At 36.5% G+C, this 23,856-nt stretch overlaps 1 protein-coding gene across 1 annotated transcript; it reads right to left on the reverse strand.

The window, feature by feature from the left end:
• Nucleotides 1-1,830: 1,830 nt before the first annotated feature.
• On the reverse strand, nucleotides 1,831-23,492 carry LOC140935836 (uncharacterized). The gene is made up of 18 exons (XM_073385411.1): nucleotides 23,172-23,492; nucleotides 20,960-21,002; nucleotides 20,051-20,097; nucleotides 19,307-19,460; nucleotides 18,640-18,906; nucleotides 15,557-15,753; nucleotides 13,802-14,387; nucleotides 12,291-12,446; nucleotides 11,222-11,328; nucleotides 9,084-9,138; nucleotides 8,697-8,746; nucleotides 8,047-8,102; nucleotides 7,184-7,232; nucleotides 6,287-6,350; nucleotides 5,548-5,670; nucleotides 4,399-4,427; nucleotides 4,114-4,306; nucleotides 1,831-3,127 (listed from the first exon to the last, which is right to left on the reverse strand). The coding sequence occupies exons 2-18, from the start codon at nucleotides 20,997-20,999 to the stop codon at nucleotides 3,075-3,077; spliced, it is 2,226 nt and encodes a 741-aa protein (XP_073241512.1). The 5' UTR covers nucleotides 21,000-21,002; nucleotides 23,172-23,492; the 3' UTR covers nucleotides 1,831-3,074.
• Nucleotides 23,493-23,856: the final 364 nt, after the last annotated feature.

Genomic DNA, 23,856 nt, shown 5'->3' on the forward strand with positions numbered 1-23,856 from the left:
TATTTATCCACAAAGTTTAGTTACTTGACAATATTATCTGTTATGACTGCTGTAACCTTTCCTCTCCGCCCGCCTCGTCTAGCTTTTGCTATTTGCGGGCCGAGATGGCAAAATGATGTGTATGAAACTAAAGTATAGTGTGTGTGGGTGTTATGTGCCATCCGTAAATAGGGTCAGTGTGTAAGCCACTGGGCGGCACACAGCTATTTGAAATTTATAGAAGTTTTTTATCCGGACAAAAACTGACATTCACTTCTGCTGTAGGCAGGCAAATTTTCAAAAAATGGAATTAATAACAAAAATACATACAGTAGCTGCACACCCAAAATAACTAATAAATATAAAAGCTAAGATACACTCGTGGAAAATACGAACTTGAAGGCGCGCGAAAAAGATGGGGCGGGAAAGACCGGCGGGAAATAAACTGCGCGCACACGAACCACGTAACTTGACGAAAAACAAAATGGCCGACGAAGGTTTAATAATTTGAATCGCATTGTGTGCCTTTGTGACAAGAAAAAAGCCTTTCCTTCGCGTAACAAATTTCGTGAAAACATAACAGACATACTACCGATCCTCTCAGGTGAGTTGCTTTTGTACGGATTTGTAGTAAATCAACCAAAAGTGAGACAGCTTCTAAAAACTGACTTCTGTTTATTTTCCAAAAAAATAAAAATAAAGGTATCAGAAAACAAAATGTACTCATAGCCTATTTAAAATGAATATTTACTACTTTGCATAGAAGACAAACAAGATTGAAAATACAAAAATATGACTATATTAAGCTTATATGAAAAATATGTTGATTGAAAAAGTTGTTCAGCTTATTCTTACAGATCCAAAGTACACGAGCGCAGCTCGCTTTGGATATTTTCAAGGTTTTGAAAACCTTAGAATCAAGAACTTTTAGTCAATGGAATGTAAAATCAAAGGTTTAACTATTGATGCTGTAAATGCTGTAAAAAATGTTTTCTGAACTTTTCAAGTTCAATTTCTCGCGTTCTAAGCTTATATAAGGCTCTTATCTAATAGCCGAATTTCAGACATCCCTTGGAGTCGCATAGTACTCCTCTTAAACATACTGCCTGATAAGAGTATGCGACTCAAAGGCATGCCTGAAATTCAGACCAGTCATAAACTCAACCTAAACATTTCCACATAGGCAACCCGTGGAAAGGGGGAGTAACTTGACTTCAGTGTGTTTTTGTAGGACTGGGGGAATTTGACCTTGAAATGGTACAAATTTTCAAAATCAGTTTGAACAACTTTGATGCCTCTCTGCGGGCTCAACACAGACTACAATTTTTGGTGTAGACTCTTCAAACACTTTGAAGCACAAATCTCATATATATAGAGAAGGGTGAGACGAAAAATTTATAGTTAACCAAGATTTCATCTTTCTTCTTTCATTGACAAAACAGAGCTGCTAGGAAGTAAAAAAAAACTCACTCCTCTTATGATGTGGGCGTTTATTTCCCCTAGGGTTTATTAAAATCACTCCAATTTCAATTTCATCATTGACATTCACGTGTGAGGGTTGCCTGTGAAAAAGGGTTGTGTAAGGTCTTGTTTTGATTTGCAAATTCTAATTCCCCTGCATGATTAAAGACTCATTGTATATTAGACAGCTACCTTTAAATATAGCTAAATTTTACTAATGATTGATAAAAACTACTTTGCAATCCCGAAATGAAGGGAATGTTAATGATATGCACGTTATTTAAAGCTCAAATGGCGAAAAGTAATGACAGATTTGTCTGATAAAATATGTGTGAGCATCAGTGACTAATTTCTCCATCAATAACTTAAGAACTTCTATTTTTTTATCTAATGACACGTATCAATGACTGCTACGTACTGTTATATTTCATTCATGCAATTTCATGCTAAGTCAGAATCGACAAACACGTTATATAGTAAGAAAAATCTTAACCTATCAATAAAATATTTCAAAATAATGTTTTAATCTCCTTTCCGTAATTATTTGACACGCCGCTTTCAAAAAATATTTTTCCTGCTAGCAAAAGAATGTTGAGGCGGTTGTTACCTAGTTCTTTGTTTTAGCGTGTGTACAAGAAATAGTTTAAGATCTGTATACATTAATCACTAGCTGATTATCAATAAGTTATAGATTAAACACTGCTTATATAATAACATGTCATACTATTTTTGCTCTCCTGATGCCAACAAAACCATTCTGCCTAATAATGAATTGACTCTGTTGCTAAAAATTTCCAACTTAAGAAATAATTTTCCAGTTTTTCTAACTAGAAAAAGAAGTACCCTTTAAAACTACTGCCGATTTTAATTCCCACATGTATCTCTGTACATTATGTTCAAATTCAAATTCAAAGTAGTAGACTTCCTTTTTGTGAAAAACGAAGAAGACAGAGTTATATCCATAAATAGATTAACACTCATCCTTCAAACATGAACAAGATGATATTTAAGACATAAGCCATAAATAGATATACCACTCAATCTTCATTTAACACCTGTTGCAGTACATACTCCAGGGTTGTCTTTAAGAGCTGGGGGCCGGGGATTTTCCTCAGCTACTATGAATGTGCCCCCCGGCTTCTTTTAGAAGAAAAATAGAACCAGAAGAAATCCCCAGCTGTTAGATTCCCCGTCTACTTGTTATATTTACCTGGCAACTTGAAATCTTAGCGACAACCCTGATACTCACACTATTTTTCTTGTTTATCTAGGAAGTAGTAATTGGGCGGTTTTCAATAACAATAGAGTGATTTTGCTCATTTTCGTAATTTCTATGCTCTTCTGTTTACATTTATTAATTTATATATGTTATTTTTTATCTTTTTTTTTCGTGTCTTGCACCACTCTTTTTTCCAGCCATGGCTAATCACCCCCACAATCAAACCACAACTAACCTTATTTGACTGATTAATTGGTTGTCTTCATCTGCCAAGATTGATATAATTACTATGGTTTGGTTTTGATAACATTCAAGACAAAAGGCGCACGATTTAACATAGTACAAATGGTACATACTGTTACCTTTATCTCATTGATCAAATGATACATGCACTCTACAGTAAAGCAAATTAATCTTAATTCCTGGGGCTACGAGGTGGTCTCCGTGGTGGTTGAGGGGGTGTCGTACCTGGGAGTAAACATTTTAAGGCTGTTAGTAGGTGCTTATTTAAAATTTCTGCTAAAAGGATAGGTTCTTATTGGAAGGAGTGTGCTTAATCCAGTGGGCACTTATTACGTTCTGCTGTTAGTAATCAAATAGCGCTAAAAACAGCACGGCACGGCGAAAAAAACATGACACATGGCTCAGTTAACATTTTCTTTAAACGTTAATTGAAAAAATTGCTTTAAATTCTGCATTTTGGAACAAATTATAGCCACCGTATTGTTCATATATATTTCCTCTATAAATAACAAAAGATCTTTGCTCAGATTTCAAACAACAACGGCCCCCACTAACAGAGGGTGGTCTGCCTGTGCGGGGACAGGTGCTTATTTGGGGGAGGGCACTCATTAGAGCATGGGCGCTTACTCGAGGAAACAACGTAGTCAAGACTATGTGCCTGTAAACTAAATTAGACAAAATTTGAAGTTTGGATTCCTCTAGAGTAATGCCACATGACCTGTATTGGAATAACGATAATGATAATAATAATAACAATAATAACAACAACAATAATAATGATAACATTAATAAACAGGAAAAAGGTCTATTAAGTAATTAAGTAAGTAAGTTGTGATATAATTTAATAATAATATTTTAGAAAACAAATTGACTTTGTAAGGGTAACACAATAACTGGTAACCCAGTAGTTAACATTATGGCCCACAAATACTAAAGAACAGAAACAAATAGTTTAAATAATAATAAAAAAAGGATAAAAAAAATCCCAACTGACCAAAGGCAAACCAGTTGCTTACTTACATGTGTGACCATGGAGTTGCACTTGGGACTACTGAGAACAAATCTAGCTAACAGCTATGGCGGGGATTGAACTCAGCACCTCTGCATTGCAATTCCAGTGTGCTAACCGCCGGGCCCTGCTGCCTCCTCTTATAACTGGTATAATCAATTACTATAACCATGCATAAAGCATAAGATACAAGTAGACAAACCTTTAGCAGTCGGCATTGGAAGGACAGGCACTCCAGCCTGTCTGACTCTCTCAGAGGGTGGAATAGGAGCAGGAGATCTTGTTGCATCAGAGGGAGCTGACAAAGGAGGGCGGGGTGAAGGACGAGGTGCAACTTTAGGAGGTGTTGACTCTGGTATGGGCTCAGGAGGCCTCTGCCTTTCAGATGATGGCTCCTAACAAAAAAGGAAAGCAAACAAAATGGTAATTTCAACATGTGACTTTTTGAAAAATTAACATAAAGCAAATTTATTTAACAAGAATTTACCTTTAACTGTGTATTGTAGCTCACACCACCTAGAGAAAAGATACAGTGACATATCAGTGTGCATAAAACTGAAACAAGATAACTGATGACACCACACAGGTGCAATGTAACACATAACTTTTTTGTACTGTTTAAAAAGCGAGTAGGAGTGTATGATCAGGTTTAAAAACTCAAGGCGAGGGCAAGAGTTTTTAAACCTTAATACATGACGGCCTGTTTTTTGAACGGCTTTAAAATCTCTGATATAGATCAACTCATTCTTACAGTAAAGTTAAACATTTCTTTATCACATGTAGGACACTCATTAAACATTAATTTTTTTTGTTTTTTCTTTATGAATTATTACTGTCTTTTTGAAGCTCAATGAACTAATAAGTACAGCATATAAAATCTACAAAAGGTGATTGAGTTTTTCAGCTGTTAAAGAAAATGGCAAGTACAGTAAACAACCGCATATAAGACCAAGTGGATTAAAATCATAAGGCTGAAAGTTGACCAGTAAAGCACCATATATATAAGAAGCAATTAACAGCCAGATGAATAGAACATGTGTTCTTATATAAAAAGAAAGAGGATACCAGAATAAAAAACAAACAATTTACAGTAACTCATATTGAAGTACTATGGTGTGCTGGATGCTGGAGTATTGAGGACCAATTTGCAGGGGTTGGAGAAGGGCTGCTGGTCTAGAGAGCTAAGGAATGTTATGAAATGTTAAAACTGCATTACAACTTGAGGTTGAATTTTAACCTATTAATGTTTCTTATATAAGTAATAAAAATTAGTTTATTTTTATATGAAATTAATTTTTTAATGTAAGTAATAAAATATTGTATGTCAATTGAACCTCTAGTAATGTATAATTTATAGTAATTCTGAAACAAATTTTAAGAACATTACATTTTTATTAACATTTTCAGCCTGATTTCTCATTTTGCACCTGGTAACTAAGAACTTGATAAGCCTGAACCCGAAATGATAGGTTCTAATATGAGAGTGTTTACTGTCACTCAGAGGGGCTGTCCCTCACCAAAACAACTTAATATATAAATTATACCTTCAGGCATGTGCTTCCAAAAGAGGTCAAGATATAAGAACTCCTGATCTACACCATGTAGAACAGTATAACGTTGATGCATGCTACTATACCTGGTGAACTGCTTCGTCGTTGGACAGGAGGAGGGAGCCGTGAACCACTTGCACTAAGCATCCCTGGTAAATCTTTTGTCTCAACAGGTGCTGTTTTATGACGCTGTCTTCTGCTACTGCTGTCTGTGAACCACATAAAAGAAATTTTGAGGCAAGCCTTTTACTTAATTTCAGTTGCAAAATATAATGCTCTGGACTCAACTCAGTGACACAGAGACATTTCATTTTACTTTATTTTTATTTTTTTAGTTTATTTATTTATTATTACCATTATTTTTTAACTATTCCCACAGAATTTAATTGTTAGCGCATTTGTAAATTTCTAGAATATTAGTTTAGATAGCTTTTAGTGTACAGGCGAAGACCCACTTTGTGGATTCTGTACTTAAGTCATTATTATTATTATTATTATTATTATTATTATTATTATTATTATTACTATTATCATTACAATAATTATTATTATTAGTGGTCATGCAAGTCTGAGCAATTTCTTTGTACATAATGTATACTTTCTAGCATGATTGCTTGCCTTGCATGTATACCATAACACACTTGCAGATAGGCTACAGCTTTCTTTATTCAAAAGTTGGGATGCAGCTTACGTGCATCTGCCAGATAAAACATGAAGCCAACAGGGAGAGGTTGAAAAGGTCCATAAGGCCCAATGTGCCATGAGGCATAAAGAGGATAGGCATTGAATAAGAGCATATATATAAAAAAATAAAAATATGTATACCTGAGGAGCCTGTGGTTTTGTCCCTCTGATGATAGTCTGGGCGAGGGGGTGTAGGGGGTTCATCCTAAACACATGACATAAAAAAAAGTCATACAGTTGCTGAGATACCTGATCTGACCAAACTCTTAAATATCATTAAAGAGGCTATCTCATCATGATGATGTTGCTGTTTTAGTTCAATCTGCAGAAGTCATTAGTTGGTACCTTCAACCATAGCACACAAAATTCTGTTGTAAATCCACTATTTCAAGCCCATTTGAGGGGGGGGGCTTCTTTAATTTAGAAAAGACGATGGTATCAGTTCTCCCTAAAGAACTAGAACACAAGGTGGAGAAGCTCAAGAACAAGAAGGTTGGAGGTCAAGCAACCGACGATCAGAATCAAATCTGAACTTCCAGTTGGTAAAATAATAAACCATCCCAGGAGGGGGGGAGGGGCTTAATAGAGAGGGGAGGCTTATTAGAGGGGGAGGGGGCTCATTTGACAGGGGGGCTTAATGGAGGATTTACAGAAGTTATGAAGAAGATATCAAAGAAATTTCATTAGGGAGAAATAACCATGATAATTTTCTTTTGGCAATTTTTTGCAGGCATACATATAAAACATCAAAACATGAAAAAGTTGGGCAGGGCAAACTTTTTAAAGTTTCAATCCACATCCATCCTATGCCATCCATTGCTAACGGTTGGCAGGAATGAGTTTCATAGCCTAAATAATAGCGTTATAACAAAACTGGACCATTTTTTTTGAAATTCAATTGTTTTGAAGACAAGTTTCAGCTTTTTAAAAATATTATAAAATAAATAGTGTGACATCACCCCTTTATGTAAGATAGTAATGAGTATACTTCATAGTTGCGTGAGACTGGATTGTAAATTACTGGGTTTTTGATGTTACCTTTGGTCTGTGAAGATGACCCAGTATCTCAGCTCGACTAAGATGCGTACTAAAAAGTAATCACACAAATAATACCTCAATAAAATCAACAAATATTGCAAAACGTAAAAAATGCTAATTAGCAATAATTATTCCATAATGAGATGGTAGATAGCCAACGAGGCGCATAGCACCGAGTCAGCTATAATCATCTCATATCCACCAAGCGCGACTGAAATGATTATTGTTTTACTAAAAACACCCACAACATATTTGAGAATTCTTCCTGACTTTTTTTGTAAAAACAACCGATTTTCAGCTTGTTTTCAATTTTGAGCAGATAAGCCCTGAGCTTATACAAGTTTGTAAGGGGTTTTGGATGGGCTTATAAACAGGGGGGCTTATATCCAGATGGGCTAATAAGCGGACAAAAAAAACGATTCGAAATGAGCAACAGCACTATTGATCGACGTATGATTTAAATTTATTACTCTTACAACTGAAGCCTTAAAAAGGCAGCAATAAATCGAATTCAGTTAAATTTCAAAACAAAATCAAAACTAACTGGGGCTTATATCCGGATGGGCTTATAATCGGATGTAGTTTTTTTGTTTGCATGTAGGTGGGCCTATAACCAGTGGGGCTTATAAGCGGATGGGCTTATAAGCAGCAGTTTACGGTATTTGGAGAGCATGGGTATAATGGCTCATATACCATAATGGCTAAGCCAATCAGAGCTCTAGAATTGCATTATCCAATGATTCAGTTTTTGATAATTTTAATTTCATTATGTCAGCAAGTATAATTATATTCCCCACTATCAAAATTATACTAAGTAAAAATGGGTGGTACTGTAGATGGTATTATTTTATTGGAACACTTACTCTTCTTCCTCTTCTTCAATACTTGCACCTTCAAATGGTTCGTCACGTGGCCCCAACTAAATTAAGACCAAAATAAGTAATAACTAAGTACATGACTGTCAACTTAATATTAACATAACTAGCATTTAGACACTATTATTCACTGCCTTATTTTTGAAGATACTTAATTGTTGATTGTTCAGAAATTGTTTGAGAACACAAGAAAACAAGGATGTTAAGGGGGAGGAGCTATTTAATCTGGTAAATAAAGCAAGACTACAGCCTCCCTTCATGTACATTTACTGTGGATCAAAGGTGCATAAATGGGCTGTTTGGCACATTTGATAATACTATTATTACAAGTTCATTGCTTATTTGGCTAAAGAGTCATCACCAGAAATTTAAATTCCAACTGTGAATGTCGACTATGTAACTCACAACAGTACCAGAGTGAAAGACAGGCTTTTGTTCTACTTGATTTGCATCAGAATCATAAAAAATAGTATTGTACATTTTTGTGTGTACACTGGTTCCCCGGGGGGGGGGGGGGGGGTACTCCAGATTTCAAGGCAGGGGGATGCATTTGCAATGCATTTGTTCTAAGTCAAAATAAAACTCAGGTTAAATTGATTTTAACCTAGACTGATTCTTGATTACCGGGTTAGAGTTACCTCATGTCCGGAACTTACTCCGCTGCTGCTACTTCCAGAACTACTTGCAGCTGCAAATTTTAAAAAAAGATTACCTTTTAACTTAAAAACTGTCACTATTTTCATACACAATATTTTTTGTGTACCCAGGTAACTGGTTGAAGACAACAAGTTTGCTTTACAACAAGCTTGCTTGAGAGAAACTGTACCTCAGTCCATTAATTTTGCAAATTTATTCATGGGTTATTAAAAAACTTTGGAAAGTTTAAGGATTTGCTGATAAAAACAATCTTGATCAACGGATCAAAGGAATATAAGATTTTGGCCAGGATAACGGGATGAAAGAAACCTATTGAAAAGCCTCTATTTAAGGTAATATTTACTCGAGAATAGTTTCTACTGGCTTACTTGATATGGAAGCTTTAGAGCCTGTTGATCCTCTTCTTTCCTCTAATCTCCTTGGCTAATTATATGAAGGTAAACATGCAAACATGTGATTACACATGAGAAAACCAACCAAAAGAACTAATAATAATTAAACAGTTGACTCCCAATAACTTAAACCCTCACTGACTCGAACCAAAATCAATTCTCTCCCCTGAATTTCGATCATACATTTACTGCAATTTCACCCTCGGTAACTTGAGCCCTCGATAACTTGAACTTCCTGCTAACTTGAAGTAATTCTTGTTTCCCTTCAGATCATTTTTGCAGGATTTTACTCTCAATAACTTGAACCATGTGTTAGTACATAAGTAAGAAAAGAAAAGACAGCCAAGCTTGCCAAGTGGGCAGGTGAAAATGAGGTAAGAGCTGCGCTTAATCAGTTTGATGAAAGCCTTCACTGGACAGGTGTGCGTGCTGCACACCAATCTTGTCAAAGTTTGTGGCTGTATTGGTCCTGGGCACTTTAATAACATTGCCTACATTTGTGGGTGGGCTAACATTTTTAGAGCATGTGGTACACTTGTAAAACAAGCAGCCAGTGTGGTTTGATTTAATAAGGTTAATTATGACTTTGATTGAGACGGCTATGATGTTCACATCTTCACGCATTTACTTAGTTTGTTTGGTGTACTACTAGCGATCTTGCTGCTGTTCTGTTGTTATTCCTGTTTCTCTGCGAAATTTCCTCACCACAATTCTCATCTTTTCACCATGTCTCATAGCCCTCGTGTCACTCATAGTACGTACTTCTTGACACCTCTGAGTACTGATTTTGAGTACATGGGATTTATTACCACGGTCAAACAGTCTGCATGGTGACATATTGTGTAAGGTAGCTGAGGCCACATCACAGCAATCTGCCCCACCAGGGAAGAAAGAGAAGAAGGGCAAGAAAAAAGTGAATCCAGGAGCCATGCATTGTGAAGGCCTTTACTGCTGATTGGTAGACAACCCTGCGGGAGTTCCTTGACCTGTCTGGCATACAAGCCACTAAAGTTCAAAAAGTAAACTTGACACAGTCGAGACGAAATTATGCACCTTCAGCTAGTTAAAGACAATAATGACTGGGAGATACACAAACTCAAGTTAGAGCTTTAGCTGCAATTGGCTCAGCTCAAGAATAAACATTCAACAATCTCACCAACATCTGAAGCAACATCCAGTATAAAGTCTCTTGGTGACACAAAGGCTCCACAGAAGATATCTTCATCTGCAGCAGTGGCCACATGTTAAGGCTCCAGGTGAGGCTAAATTATATGCTGATCTTTCTCTGGCAGAATTTTGTGTGGCCTACCTCGTTATCATTCAAGGTCTGGGTGATAAACCTAGGCTCGACAACTCTGTATTAACCCTCGTGACTACCACCTTCTCAGTTTCAGTCACCCTGGCTCTTTCTAGTTTGATATCACCCCTTGTTTTGGTCTTTGGTCTTCAGCCATGATGTGTCATTGCACTACATCTTCTTCATGTATAGTAGTTTTGGAAACCACTGTACAAACTTCATTGACGACTTCGGTAAAGCAGAGATTCAAGAACAGTCATATGATGCATTCTGTGCCTTTGGCACCCTTCTCGCGGTCCCGGGTTTGGATTCCTCTCCTGAAAAAGAATCCTTACCTGCTACTTCTATGGTGTTCTTAGGTATCTTAGTTCATACCGAAAACATGACTGTTTCCATTACCCCTGATTGTCTCCAGGAACTTTCTCACCACTGTTCATTCCTGTCGGTTGACAAAGTTTCTTGCACTGACTTGCAGTCCTTGCTTTGAGTTACGTCCTTTGTCAATGCATGTGTTATGTGCACTGCACATACACTGTCTCTTAAAATCACATTGAAATGGCACAGTCTAAGTCAGATACACTTATTTTTCGAATTTAAATGTTTTCCTTGATATTATCCAAAAAAATATAACAAAGTGACACTGAACAAGTGTAGCAATTAAAAACAATATTCATTTGTTTACTGCACAGTGAATAAAAAAAGAATTATTTTATGACAGTATGCAGCACTTAACACTTTCCGTGAAGCAACCACTATACAGTAGTTTTAAGGATACCTTAAAAATATTTATTAATGGATGGATTTAAATGAGCCTTACCAATATCTCCAGTTTCTGTAAGAACTGGCTCGCCTCCTTGTCTGATATCTTTCCAGAAATAACACTCTGTCGAATTGCTTGTTCTAAAATGTCTACCTGAGACACACCTGAAAGATGTCAGAATGGAAGAAACGATAATATTCCTATTACATGCACTTTGAATAACATGTGACTGAGTAATCACTATTTTAAACTGGGTGTGGATAGTATCAGCCAATTACCATTTCATAAATTATGCATTTACTATAAATCAGACAATATAATTTATAACGTACTCTTTTCAATAATCATAACTCTTCTTATTCTTTACGACAGTCGGATTTCTCTATTCCTAGATATAATACTGTAACATATGGTACACATTCTTTAAGGTATCTTGGGCCTAGGTTATGGCAAAGACTACCTCCTGATTTAACATCAGCAAAAACTCTGAACATCTTTAAAAGCAGAATTCATAAAAATGATATAAGCTCAATGATACATGATGGATGTAAGAGCTGTTCTCTCTACACACCATAATAATTTAATTTTACAATTCTCTCTCAGTTATTTTAGATTATCATTACAGTATAGTATATTATACCTAGTTGAAATATTTTTTTACTTTTATATTTCATAGGTTAAATTCCAATTATTTAATTATAAATTGTGTCCCCAAGTTAGTATAGGGTGGTTCCCAAGTTATACGGCTCCACACATTAATAAAGTTTTCTATTCTATTCTATTCTATTTTACAGTTCTTTCTATCTGTGTTTGTATTGGTCACTGTATGCTGGCCAAGACCTATATTCCCTTGTGTGGTACATGCGCATAGCTTACAAATAAAATTTGCATTTTCTCTTAAAATTCATGGAGTTATTCATCCAAGTGATGGTGTCTGGAAAAGCTTGCCTAATAGTCACAATCCTTTTTTATATTTTCATTTTTTAGACCATTATGTCACTTAAAGCTTTCTAAGTACGAACAGTCTAATTTGAGAGAAAACTGACTGCAGGAAGTCTTCTTGTATGATGACAGTACATCTACTGGAAAATTTGTTTCCAGAAAGACTAATCTTTGAAGTACATACCCCCAGGTAGTGAGCGGCTTTTTCTTTCAGCATCGGCAAGCTGTCTTGCTCTCACTTCAGCGGCACTACTGGCAGAGCGATTAAAAAGCACTGCATCAGTTGTAACTGGTTGGTTTGATCTTGGTGTCACATAACCATATTTGTCTGGTTTTTGTTCTGTTTTTTTAAAAAAAAATAAGAATCAAATTGATGCAGAAATATTTTTTTAAAATAAAATAATTATAAACTTATTAATTTCAGGATCATTGTTGGCTACACAGCCCAACACCTTCATCAATGCATTTCTGAACACAAGTATTTCAGCTATTGGTAAACAGTTTTTAGAAGCATACAGTGACAAAATATTTTAAATGAGCTGGGTCAATTTCGCATTCTCAAGAAGTGCCACAGGAAGTTTGACTGCCTCTCTAATTTACAGAATGTTACTCATCAAATTAAACTGAAAACTGAGGCCTAGCCTTAATTCTTAACACTCAGAGTGACTCCATCAGTGCTAAAATCTTTGTTTAACTTGAAACATATTTTTATATGTTATTTTTCGTTTTATAATGAACTATTGTTTTTCTTGTATTTATCGAACATTCATACTGTATTTTTTTACTTGACACGAACATTGAAACATACTATATTTTTAAACTTATTTAAAAATGTCTTATAATAAATGTTTTTAAGAAACGTTTTGACACAATTTTTCATTGCTAAATATTTTACAAAGTGGCTTCTTTTAAATTGATTTAAGTGACAATTGTGAAATTAAGATGTTAACATGGAAATTTAAGAGGTCATAAATTATATTCTTGTGTATTACATGAGTGTTTTTTGAGCCCCGGAGGGGGGGGGGGGTACTAAATTTGGCTTGGGTAGCTTGATTTGAGGAGGGATTTTTTGGGGGTATTAAAAAGAATCAGATAAGGGAAAGGATATATTCAGATGGTATGATGAATAAACAAACACGAGTGTTCAATTCCCAATGTTTTTCTTTGTGTTATAGCATTATTTTTCTGGAACTTTTAAGGGCCACAAAATCGGCATGGGATTTTTTGGGGGTTAATTTTTGGTCCAGGGATTTTTTTGGGACTTGACTTTTGGCTCCATTCGATCATCCCCATCACTTGAAATCCTGAGTACCCCACCCCCCCCTGGGTTTTTGAGTCACCTACATATGCTGCCAAATAAGTGAAGATAATGATTGCATGTGAGTGTTACTCCTGACCCAGTATGTCCTAAATTTTTGCCTTTTTGATTAAATCTTTGTAATAACAGTGGGAAAGCAAAGAAAAAAAAAACAAGATCATTTTCCTGGCATGTCAGCATTGACTTATATTGATCCTTAACAAATATATTCGATGAATTTCCCTTGGATCTTATTATCATCACTTGAGGAGACCAAACTAGCTATAACCTAACTCAAACCATGTTAGCTAAAGCTCAAGCATATTGTTGTTTAAGTGCTAGTGGTAACATTTAACAATATAAACAATATGAATATGGCAGATGGAAACAGAACAGACCTTGCTCCATTGATATATATAATTCAGAAGGACTTTCACCCGCACCCTCCATGTCTGTATATAATTCCTCAGTAGCTTCTTCTCCTTCATTAGCCATGTCCATGTAAAGTTCTTCATCAGCACCATGCTGAACACCACCAGAGATGGTGGTTGATTTTTCACTGTGCTCCATGTCCATGTACAATTCTTCACTTCCCACATTTCCTTCACCATCCATGTCTTCATAAATTTCTTGACTTTCCGGTGATGGATCTGTTTGATTTAAATTTTCATAGATATCTTCCTGGTAATGCTCTCCACGTCCTTCGACATTACTGTACGCTTTGTCAACGACATGATCAATCTTCTTAGGACCTGCTCCTGGCTTCATGGGCACATAGTAGTATCCGCCACCTTCTTTCTGCATTTTGACATAATACTCCTCGTGTTCAGGTTTGTCGTCCAAGTCAACGTACAGCTCATTGTCAGCTTCTTTTCTCAAAACATAATAATAGGAACCATCCTCCTTTTGCACTTTCACATAAACATCACCATCCTTATTATTAGGCTCCATATCAATGTAGCTGGCATCTGGATCTTTTTGGTCCTAAATGCACATATATACATATCAGTGATGCAAACCTCTGTAGAATTTACAATATTAGAGACTCTGTGTTTCATTGACCCCACCACCCACCAAAAAAATATGTTGATGATGATGATGATAAACGTTATTTATACACAGTTAAAATATCAGTATAATAATAGAAAATAAATAAATTCTCTATACACTGTTTTACAAATTTGCCATGTGGGAATACTGCATGATCAGCAAACCGAGAGTGAGTTTATTTCTTAAAGTCGTCTAGAGAATTTGCTGTGCGTACATCCTTGGGAAGATTGTTCCATAAGTAAGAACCACAATACAACTAAAGCTACGCTTGAGGTAGTCAGTTCTTGGTTTCAGGAGTAACAATCTACCTTGGCTTTATTGTATATATCAATGACCACTTTCCTTCTCAAATAAAAATAAATTGACCATGTCCCCAAATTAAAACATGGGCATTGTATATTGGCACAGGGACTACAAGGTGTATACTACACTGAACAGCATCATATAAATTTTGATAACAATAATATTATTATTATTATTATTAGGTGTCAAGTCAAGTACAGAACATCAAAATTTGCTTTTAATGAGATTGTATGACAAAATACAGTCAACTCTCTCTTAAAGGACAGCCCTATAAGATGGACACCTTTGTAAAACAGACACCAAGAGTTGGTCCCTGCCTAATTCTAGCTTTATTCTCTTCATTTGACTCTCTATAAGATGGATATATATATATATATATATCACTTCTGGTTCCATAGGTGTTCATCTTAGAGAAAGTTGAGCGTAATCTTTTTCACTGGTAAAATACGTACTAGTTTAGCAAAAAATGCCATAGAAACCTTGCAAAAAATATTTTGAACTTTGGGGAACAATGTGCTTAATTCTTAATGAAATCTTCCCTGCTAGCGGAGGTCTCCCACAGCAGAAAAGCTAAATTGACCTATAGGCTAGGAGTTTTGGTGATCTATATGGGAGAACAAGACGTTTATGTGCCAATTGTCCAAAAGACTCCCCCGTAATCCAGGAGAACTGGCATATACTTGTAAGACAAAAATTTCAATTTTTTTGGCTCTTGGCCAAAGAAAAGGAAGAAAAATTTGCATCAAATGCTAAAAACAGTTTATTAATCTAATTAACTTACATGAAACTAATTAACTTACATGAAAAGCACGTAGCTCATTTGCTAATTGATCATATCCATTATCCTCAGCTATATTGTATGGCCGGTGGCCCTGATAGTTCTTCAAAGAACATGCTTCATAAGCCCCAGGATAACGTAAGATAACTTCAACTAGCTTGCTTAGTCCAAACTTGCATGCAAAGTGGAGCAAAGTTGGAAATTCAGCACTGGATTGATCTAAAAGAAAACAAAAAATAACATGGTTATAAATTAGTGCTGTTTTTAAAAATTTGGAATCTTCCAACTGCATGGCTTTAATCTAAAATGATTGGCCAATTTTTTTTCCCTACCAAAACTGAAAATATGTGGGCATGTATGTTTTCAAACATGTGTGTGCTTTCAGGTGCTATGGTCTAAAGCTATTAAATTGACTGCTACAGAAAATCAAAAATGTATGAAAAAATGTTGTTCTATTCAAGTATTTCCCTACCCGCCCTCCTGCTCAAAAGAGGCCTACAAGACAGGTTCAAACTTCCTGTATCTGCCCTTTTTTTCAGCACTAAGTCTCTCTGGGGTTGATGACGTAAGATGGGTGCAAAGAAAGTCAGTTTTACAGCTTGCCATTTGGGTGAGCTGTACCTAGCATGTACTAGCCCAAAAGTCATTCAAACTAGCCTGAAAAAAATTGATGAGCAGTCATTGATTACAGTTCTTCTGTAATTTGAATTTCCCCCCCAAAACTCACTTCCTTGCCCATCGGGCAAGTTAAGAACAGAATTCACTAGCCTGCAATAGCAAAATTCACCAGCCCCAGGCTATCGGACACCACTCTCTTTGTACGCTGTTGCTCTGATTGGTCAGTCATGCAGTTCTGGTCATTTTCTTGCAAACAAGCCTTATTGCGTCATGATTTGAGTAATGTCTCTTTGGCTATATCAATTACTTCAAACCAAATATTCTTAAAATAAAAAAGGTGAGGAAGAACTCACTGATTTAGGGGAGAAGACTTAGTAGTTTCTTTTCTTCTCTAATCATCCAGAAATTATTAAAGGCAATCCTGGGATCTTTTTTCTTGTTTTTGGTGTCAAAATTACACACACATGTTATATATACTGGGGCATTTTGTTGCAAATATACAGAGAGAACAGGCAAATATCAAGCAATCATCTTTTAACTATTGGTCATCAACCCTACATTATTACGGTCATGTTGAAACGCAGACCATGCAGACTGTAGACTGCAGACTGTGCAGACCGTGCAGACTTTGCAGACTGAGTGTTATTTTTTTACTTGTACCTTAATTTTCTAGTAAAATTTTTACTATAGTTTCCTGCTTCTTCTCATTATGTGCACTGTGCATCACCATCATATGTGCACTGATGTGTACCTGCAAGGGTCATGGGTCTGGGTAGGAAATGAGAAAATCACGGGCTCATGTTTACCGGCAGATGTAAAAGCAGTTTTGCGTGCTTTTAGCTGCGCCGCTTTCACGCAGGAGCGCACATGATGGAGGAAGGTAAGCTGTTTCTTTCTGTAACTGTATCATATTGCCACGATTATTTAAATTTTTTTAGTAGAAGAAGCTTTTTCAGGTTAAGTGACTTAAAATAAAACCCTTTTCGGCTTCCTACAACGGCTATGAGAGAGACATTTCCTCAATTTCCTTGATTGTTGATGGTCGTCTTTGGTTTCACTCTGTAATTCAAACTGGTGACTTGCCGTCATTTCTTTAAATCTCACAGATACCGATGTCATCGTTGTTAGCTCGGAATATCAAACCGAGACATTTGAGAAATGGGCCTTGCTCTAAAATGTGTAAATAAATCAACGGTATATCTACCTAAAAATAAATATTCTGATTTCCACGTGTTTGGTGGTTCCGTAAGCATCAGAATTAAGAGAAGAGGGGTAGCGACTTGAAACTTCTCACAGATAATATTCAATGAAAATTAAGACAAAATATACTTAAAATACATGGCGGGGGATCTAGTTCAATGTGCATTAAAACCCCCTCCACATCTTCGAGTTGTACAAATAATACATTTGTTACTAATGAACTATTTAGTTTTGGAGCTGCATAAACAAGAACTACGATACTCGAACAAGATTGTCGGTTTCAAACCACTACCACTTATTGGCATGAATGCATGGAGAAAATACAACTGTCGATCCCCGAGTGAAAGCCCGCCCAGAAGGACACTCTTGAGAATCGAATAAAAAAAGTACACAAACAAAAGTCCTACCCGAATCTTCCGAGCTAACAACGATGACATCAGTATCTGTAAGATTTGAAGAAATGACGGCAAGTCACCGGTTTGAATTACAGAGTGAAACCAAAGACGATCATCAACAGTCAAGGAAATTGAGGAAATGTTTCTTCTCGTAGCCATTGTAGGAAGCTGAAAAGGGTTTTATTTTAAGTCACTTAACCTGAAAAAGCTTCTTCTACTAAAAAAATTTAAATTATCGTGGCAATATAATACAGTTACAGAAAGAAACAGCTTACCTTCCTCCACCGTGCGCTCCTTCGGGAAACTATAGTAAAAATTTTACTAGAAAATTAAGGTACAAGTAAAAAAAATAACACTCAGTCTGCACAATCTGCACGGTCTGCACAGTCTGTAGTCTGCAGTCTGCAGTCTGCATGGTCTGTATTTCAACATGACTGACATTATTAACCTATCAAATTATGGCAGATGAAGGGAAGTTTGAACTTGTCATGTATCATAATGGTAAAAGAACATTTTACTACGAGAATAATCTTCTTTTGGGTACTGTTAATGCATTTTGGGTGACACTTTCTTGGTTCCCTTTAAACACAAAAAATACCTTCCATTCACTACATGTACATCAAATTTTTGAAATTCTTAGGTGACACTTTTTGGGGAGTTGAAAACCAATCTTGAGTTGGTCCCTGCTTAATTCACTCACTGACTGTACTGTACATGTCATTACGAATAAGGAAGACATATCTCTCCTACCAGTACTATACTGGAGACTCAAAACAATAACATGACAATATAACTTTTCTTTCAATCCCCTTGACTCTTGCTGTTCTTACTATATTTTTTTGTATTTTATATATAGTGCATGATGTTTATATGTGATTGAAATGTTCAGTACCTGCTCCTTCCCTATGAATACCAAGAAAGTCAAATCCTTGAGGGGCGTTGGCTGAAAATGTTTCCGCCAGGGCATTGTCTAGTTCGTGGATATCTCCTGATACAATCCCTAGTGTCTCACACATAAAAATGACTGGATCCAGAGACTTGTAGAGAAGTCTGTAAAATGTGTCACTCCTTGACAGAAATTCAATTTTGTGCTGGCCAATCAAGCGACGATGAATGCCTTGGTATACATAAGCAGTTATAACACTTGGTTCTTTGAATACTAGAGGATTTAAGAAAAGGTAGCCACAAATGAATATCACAATTTTATTTATTCACTTATTCAAAAAGAGTTGATGGCACTTAAAGGGGGCCTAATGAAAGTATCGAGGGGTGATAACTAGGATTGCTGGGCTAGTGGAGTGATCTGTTGGGTTATTGGGTTTTCATAAAAGTTGTCTTATGATCAGGCATGAGTGAGCACCACTTGCCAAGACAAAGTTAATGTTATCGAAAAAAGGGGTTGGTCTGGCCTGCCCAATAATATTGTCCCAGGCTAGTAAACTGCAGCAACAGCTTGCCCTTTGATCATTGAAAAGTTTTGGCATTAACTTATATCTGCACTTTTTTCAGCGACCACTGCATCCACATGGAAGAGGAGGCTGATAGGCCTTATAACTTGCCTGGTGTCTGTAGCATCAACGTTGAACTGTTTGCTAGTGTGGCTTGAACTTTGACAACACCTGCTGTTCCCACAAAGTCAACAACATATTGGTCTTTTGCTTTCCGATCCATGTTCAATCTATGGTTGAAGATAATGGCTATCTGCTCTCCACCCTAAACCAAATGATAACACAACTGATTTAAAATAAATTAAAGCCTTTAAACCTTTTGTACATACACATTTACTTTTAGAAATAGCAGTTATCGTAGATTATAGCTAGTGCATCACCTTAGGGCCTTAAAGGCACCAGTTTTGTGCCAGCAGCAATTAATAATGATAGAATATGCAGTATGGACATTAGCTAGGCATTGTAAAAGCTCCAGGAATATTGAATACACCCCTGATCAGCGTTTGATATTGTCTGAAAGATTTAGAAAAGAAAAGATCGAGGAAACAAAGATCCAAAGGCAGAGAAACGCGCTAGGAACAGGAACGTAATGGGCATGATGGATACTATTGTGACGTTTCAAGATGGCGCAGATTTGGAACCGACACTGACAACCTCTTCTCAATTTCTCACGCTTGGAACATGCACAAGCCACCCACAAACACACAGAACAGCTAACAACTTAATTAGGAAGCATCTCCTTTGTCGACGCAACAATCAGATACAGGTATATGATGGTTGCAAATAGTTACATAATGTAACAAATAAATAGTTAACACTGATCAAAATTTAAATAGCACTGATATTTGCACTTACATCATGTTGAACTTTTTCTGGCACTATGGCCTTAATAGCCAAAGCATCTACAATGACAAATAACATTCCATTAACGTTTTACAGGCATATTACACTGAATATTCTACACCTGTGCAACAAATACCTTATTAGAACAATCAAATTTAATTACATGGGACTTAATTTCATGATACAAAACATTCAAAGGGACTAAATTTTGCAAAAGTGTCAAAATACTGATCTGCGATAGCAAACAGTTGATCTCAGTACAGGGACAACTTTTTCAGTTTTTCCATAATAATAATTGCTATTGAAAGCAGTGATCAAAACCTCTGTCAATAGTTGATCACTTGCCTAGAGAAATTAAGGCCTATGCACTGTTTTCTTTTGATAGAAGGGATCATTTATGGCAAAGATTGCATTTTCAAGGGGGATTGGGAATTCCAGTAAAAGCTGTCATTGAAATGAAGGCCACAACAAGGAATAGAGAAACAAAAAAGCCTCTAACAGTATGAACAAGGAGCATGGATAGGAATGGATTGTTTGACAACTGCACCAAGGATCTTAACAAGAAGGTGATACTGACTTGGATGAAGAGATCTCACAAGCTGAAACAGTAATAAAGATGACATTGAATTATACAGCAGGGTATTAAATGTGATGTGGTCAATTTTTACAAAGATTCTTTTAGTTTTTTTAGGTCTTTTGAATTCAATTTAATTTGCATTTTTTTTTTGGGGGGGGGGGGGGGGAATTTTTTTGGGGTGAAAATTTACTCCCACGAAAATAAGTCATAATAACAGCTGGAAGGTCTAGTCATTTTGGTCAAAACCCAGTATTATAAGTATAAATAAAGGGGTTCCTGTCCTACTTAGAGATAATCACGGTCTGTGTGCACACAAAGTTTATTTACTATATTTATAGACTTACCACTATAATGGCCTTCATTCCGAGGCCCGTGCGAATGCATGGCCTATTTAATGAGAAAAAAAAAAGCAATCAAATGATAGTAATCTGAATTAAGGTGAGCACTTCATTAATCTAAATTACCAATTACAATGTTGATGAAGCCTCAGGGACGTCGTCAAGAGCCGGCTGCCGGCTAATTTCACAGGCTGAAAAAAAGCTTACCACCAGCTCAAATTGCACCTAAAACAAAGACATAGGGGAATTTTAGAGATGCAGTTGAGTAAAAAAGCCAGCTTGACTAACAAAAAAGCCTGCTTAGCTTTTTCTTAGCTTCTTCCCTCTGAACCCTTCCACCCCACCATTCTGCTGATGAAAAGGATAGTTTATCAATTTATTTATATAGCTATAGATTTATTTATATTTACTATATAGCTATAGATACTCGAACCTGTACCTATTCAATATTAATGAACCTTGAATTTAACTGAATGATCAGTGTTTTAAAGGTCTCTGGCACTTCATAAATGAATATACTCAAAGACTCTCTCCCTCCAGTTCCTTCCTAGCTCCTTTGGTAAACCTCAGAATGTAGCCCTATCTGTGACAGTGTTTAATTTGTTTCAGATTGCACAACACAATCAAAGTTTGCTACCTTTTAAATAATTAGAAGTTTATAATAAAATTAACTGTTTCACTACTCATGTATATCTCTTAGGGTGACAACATCTGGGCCTTAATTTAAGCTTGCTTTCTTTATTTTCATTTCGCATGGGGCTGAAAGGTCAAAATATCTCGACCAGTTTTGTAAGCAACTGGCTGCATGAAAAACAAATTGGAGAAAAGGGTATGAAACTTAAGCCAGAGAACTGTCAGTCAACCAACAAAAATAAATTACCATAAAATTCCGAAAATAAGCCCCAGCGCTTATATTTTTCAAAGGCCCTTTTTGAGGGGCTTATTTTTGGAGGGGCTTATATTCGGAGGGGCTTATCTACGGACGGAAATTTACGTTTCAAAATTGATTGGGCTAGCTTGTAGTGGGAATGAAATTTACCATTTTTGCTTTGTTTTACTTTGTATTTTGAGGGCAAATTCCAAACACAAGCTGCCCAGGGGGCTTATATTTGTAGGGGCGATTTAACGGGGGGTTTTTTGCGTTACGATTTTGGGGGGCTTATATTTGGAGGGGCTTATTTTTTCGGAATTTTATGGTATTGTATTTTTATTTGTTAATTGTTACATTAAAACTTTACATTAACAATGAAAAAAAAGGCTGCAATGGATAATCTTAAACAGAAATTTGATGCTCATTAGCTGAAAATTAAGTTTGACCTTTACATCATTCAAATAAATAAAATTTTCAATGACATCTTCATTTGGATTGCTTAAGATAACAGCTTAAATACATTCAACGCAGGCAAAAGAATACCCAAAGAACAACAAAAGTTTGCTGATTACTTACAACGTGGGCTGTAATATCATACAGCTCTGTTACCCAACTTTTCTTTATAGGAATTTCTACAACATATTTTGATTTTGCCCATGTTGCAAAATCCATTGTTCCTCTATTTCAATCGACTACTTCCTTACGACTCGATGTCTGAAAGAAAGCTCGAAATTCACCACTTGGTATCGTATACGTGCAAAGTGACCCGCTTTATAACCTAAACACGACTGGAAACAGTCATTACGAGCTTTAAATATCATACTCGTAGCTGTGTTTAGGCACGTAAAGTACCATTTCGTTGCTTACTTCCGGGTGACAACAATTTTGCTTTACAAATAGTACCCACACACGTTATAGCGCAGCAATATACATTAACCAATATAAAGAGAAATTAAGGCACCTGAGTGGTGTTTAGTCACACTAGGTGATGAACGGGAATGTAATTTAGACTATACATAAAAGTCGACAACATTGAACAAAATACAGCAGCTTGCAAGGGTTGTCAATTCACTGTACATCCTGTAGTACGCTATCAGGAGATGTCTCCTTGAAGCATCCTCGACGCTCGATATCTCAGCAATATATCAGTCGGATGATGGGCCAGTTTATAAGCAATCATGTTCTGCTGCATAAGAGGTTTCTAAAAATGTATTGTGGTGCACGAAAACAAATAAGATATCGTGGAACACCTTCAGGGCGCTTGAAACCTGTAATAATGGACGTCAAAGATGGACTTCGCAGTTCCCTCGCTAACACGCTCTCTAAAACAAGATAGAGTACACAAACCTGTTGATCCAGGTATATCCCCTGACAGGAGGACTTCCTTAACTTCCAATTTATGCTTCCAGGAAAAAAGATCCCCGCTTGGAAACAAAACTAAACGAAACGACCCTCTGTATTGCAAAATCTGAATTCCATCCCTAAAAATCCTTATATGGAGTACTAGATCGAGCGGAAGTCGCTTGACTGTTCAGGTCATTCAAGCAGAAAAAGCGTTCAATATTCTGTAAGTTATCTGCTGTTACGATCGTAAATCACAGTTACTTTGTTCATCTGTGCAAATTTGAATCGTTTAACGATTATTTCACAATATCGACCAGCCCTAGAGGAATAAAAATATGTCCTGCATGAAACAAGCTTCATCAAAGCTGAATCATTTGAATCAAATTTCATGGCAGACATTCTTTGTTCCACGATTGGCTATTTTGTTTACTTCTCTCCCAGGCCTTCTACGAACGACCTCCGGAAGGAGACGAAACTGAGGGCGCTTTCCATTTAGTCAAAATTTCCGTTTCGGCGGTAAATGGAACACGTTTCATCGGTTCATCCCACTGGAAAATTCCCAGAAAAAGTGGAAAATCTAAATAGGCGGGCCCGTTTTCCTGGTTGGAATTTCCGAACGGAATGTCGTGTTCCATTTACGTTTCTCGTAGTTTGTACCAGTTCCAGGTCCACCGTCGGGCACCGCGAC

Source organism: Porites lutea, chromosome 4 (genome assembly GCF_958299795.1).
Source record: "Porites lutea chromosome 4, jaPorLute2.1, whole genome shotgun sequence".
Taxonomy (NCBI): domain Eukaryota; kingdom Metazoa; phylum Cnidaria; class Anthozoa; order Scleractinia; family Poritidae; genus Porites; species Porites lutea.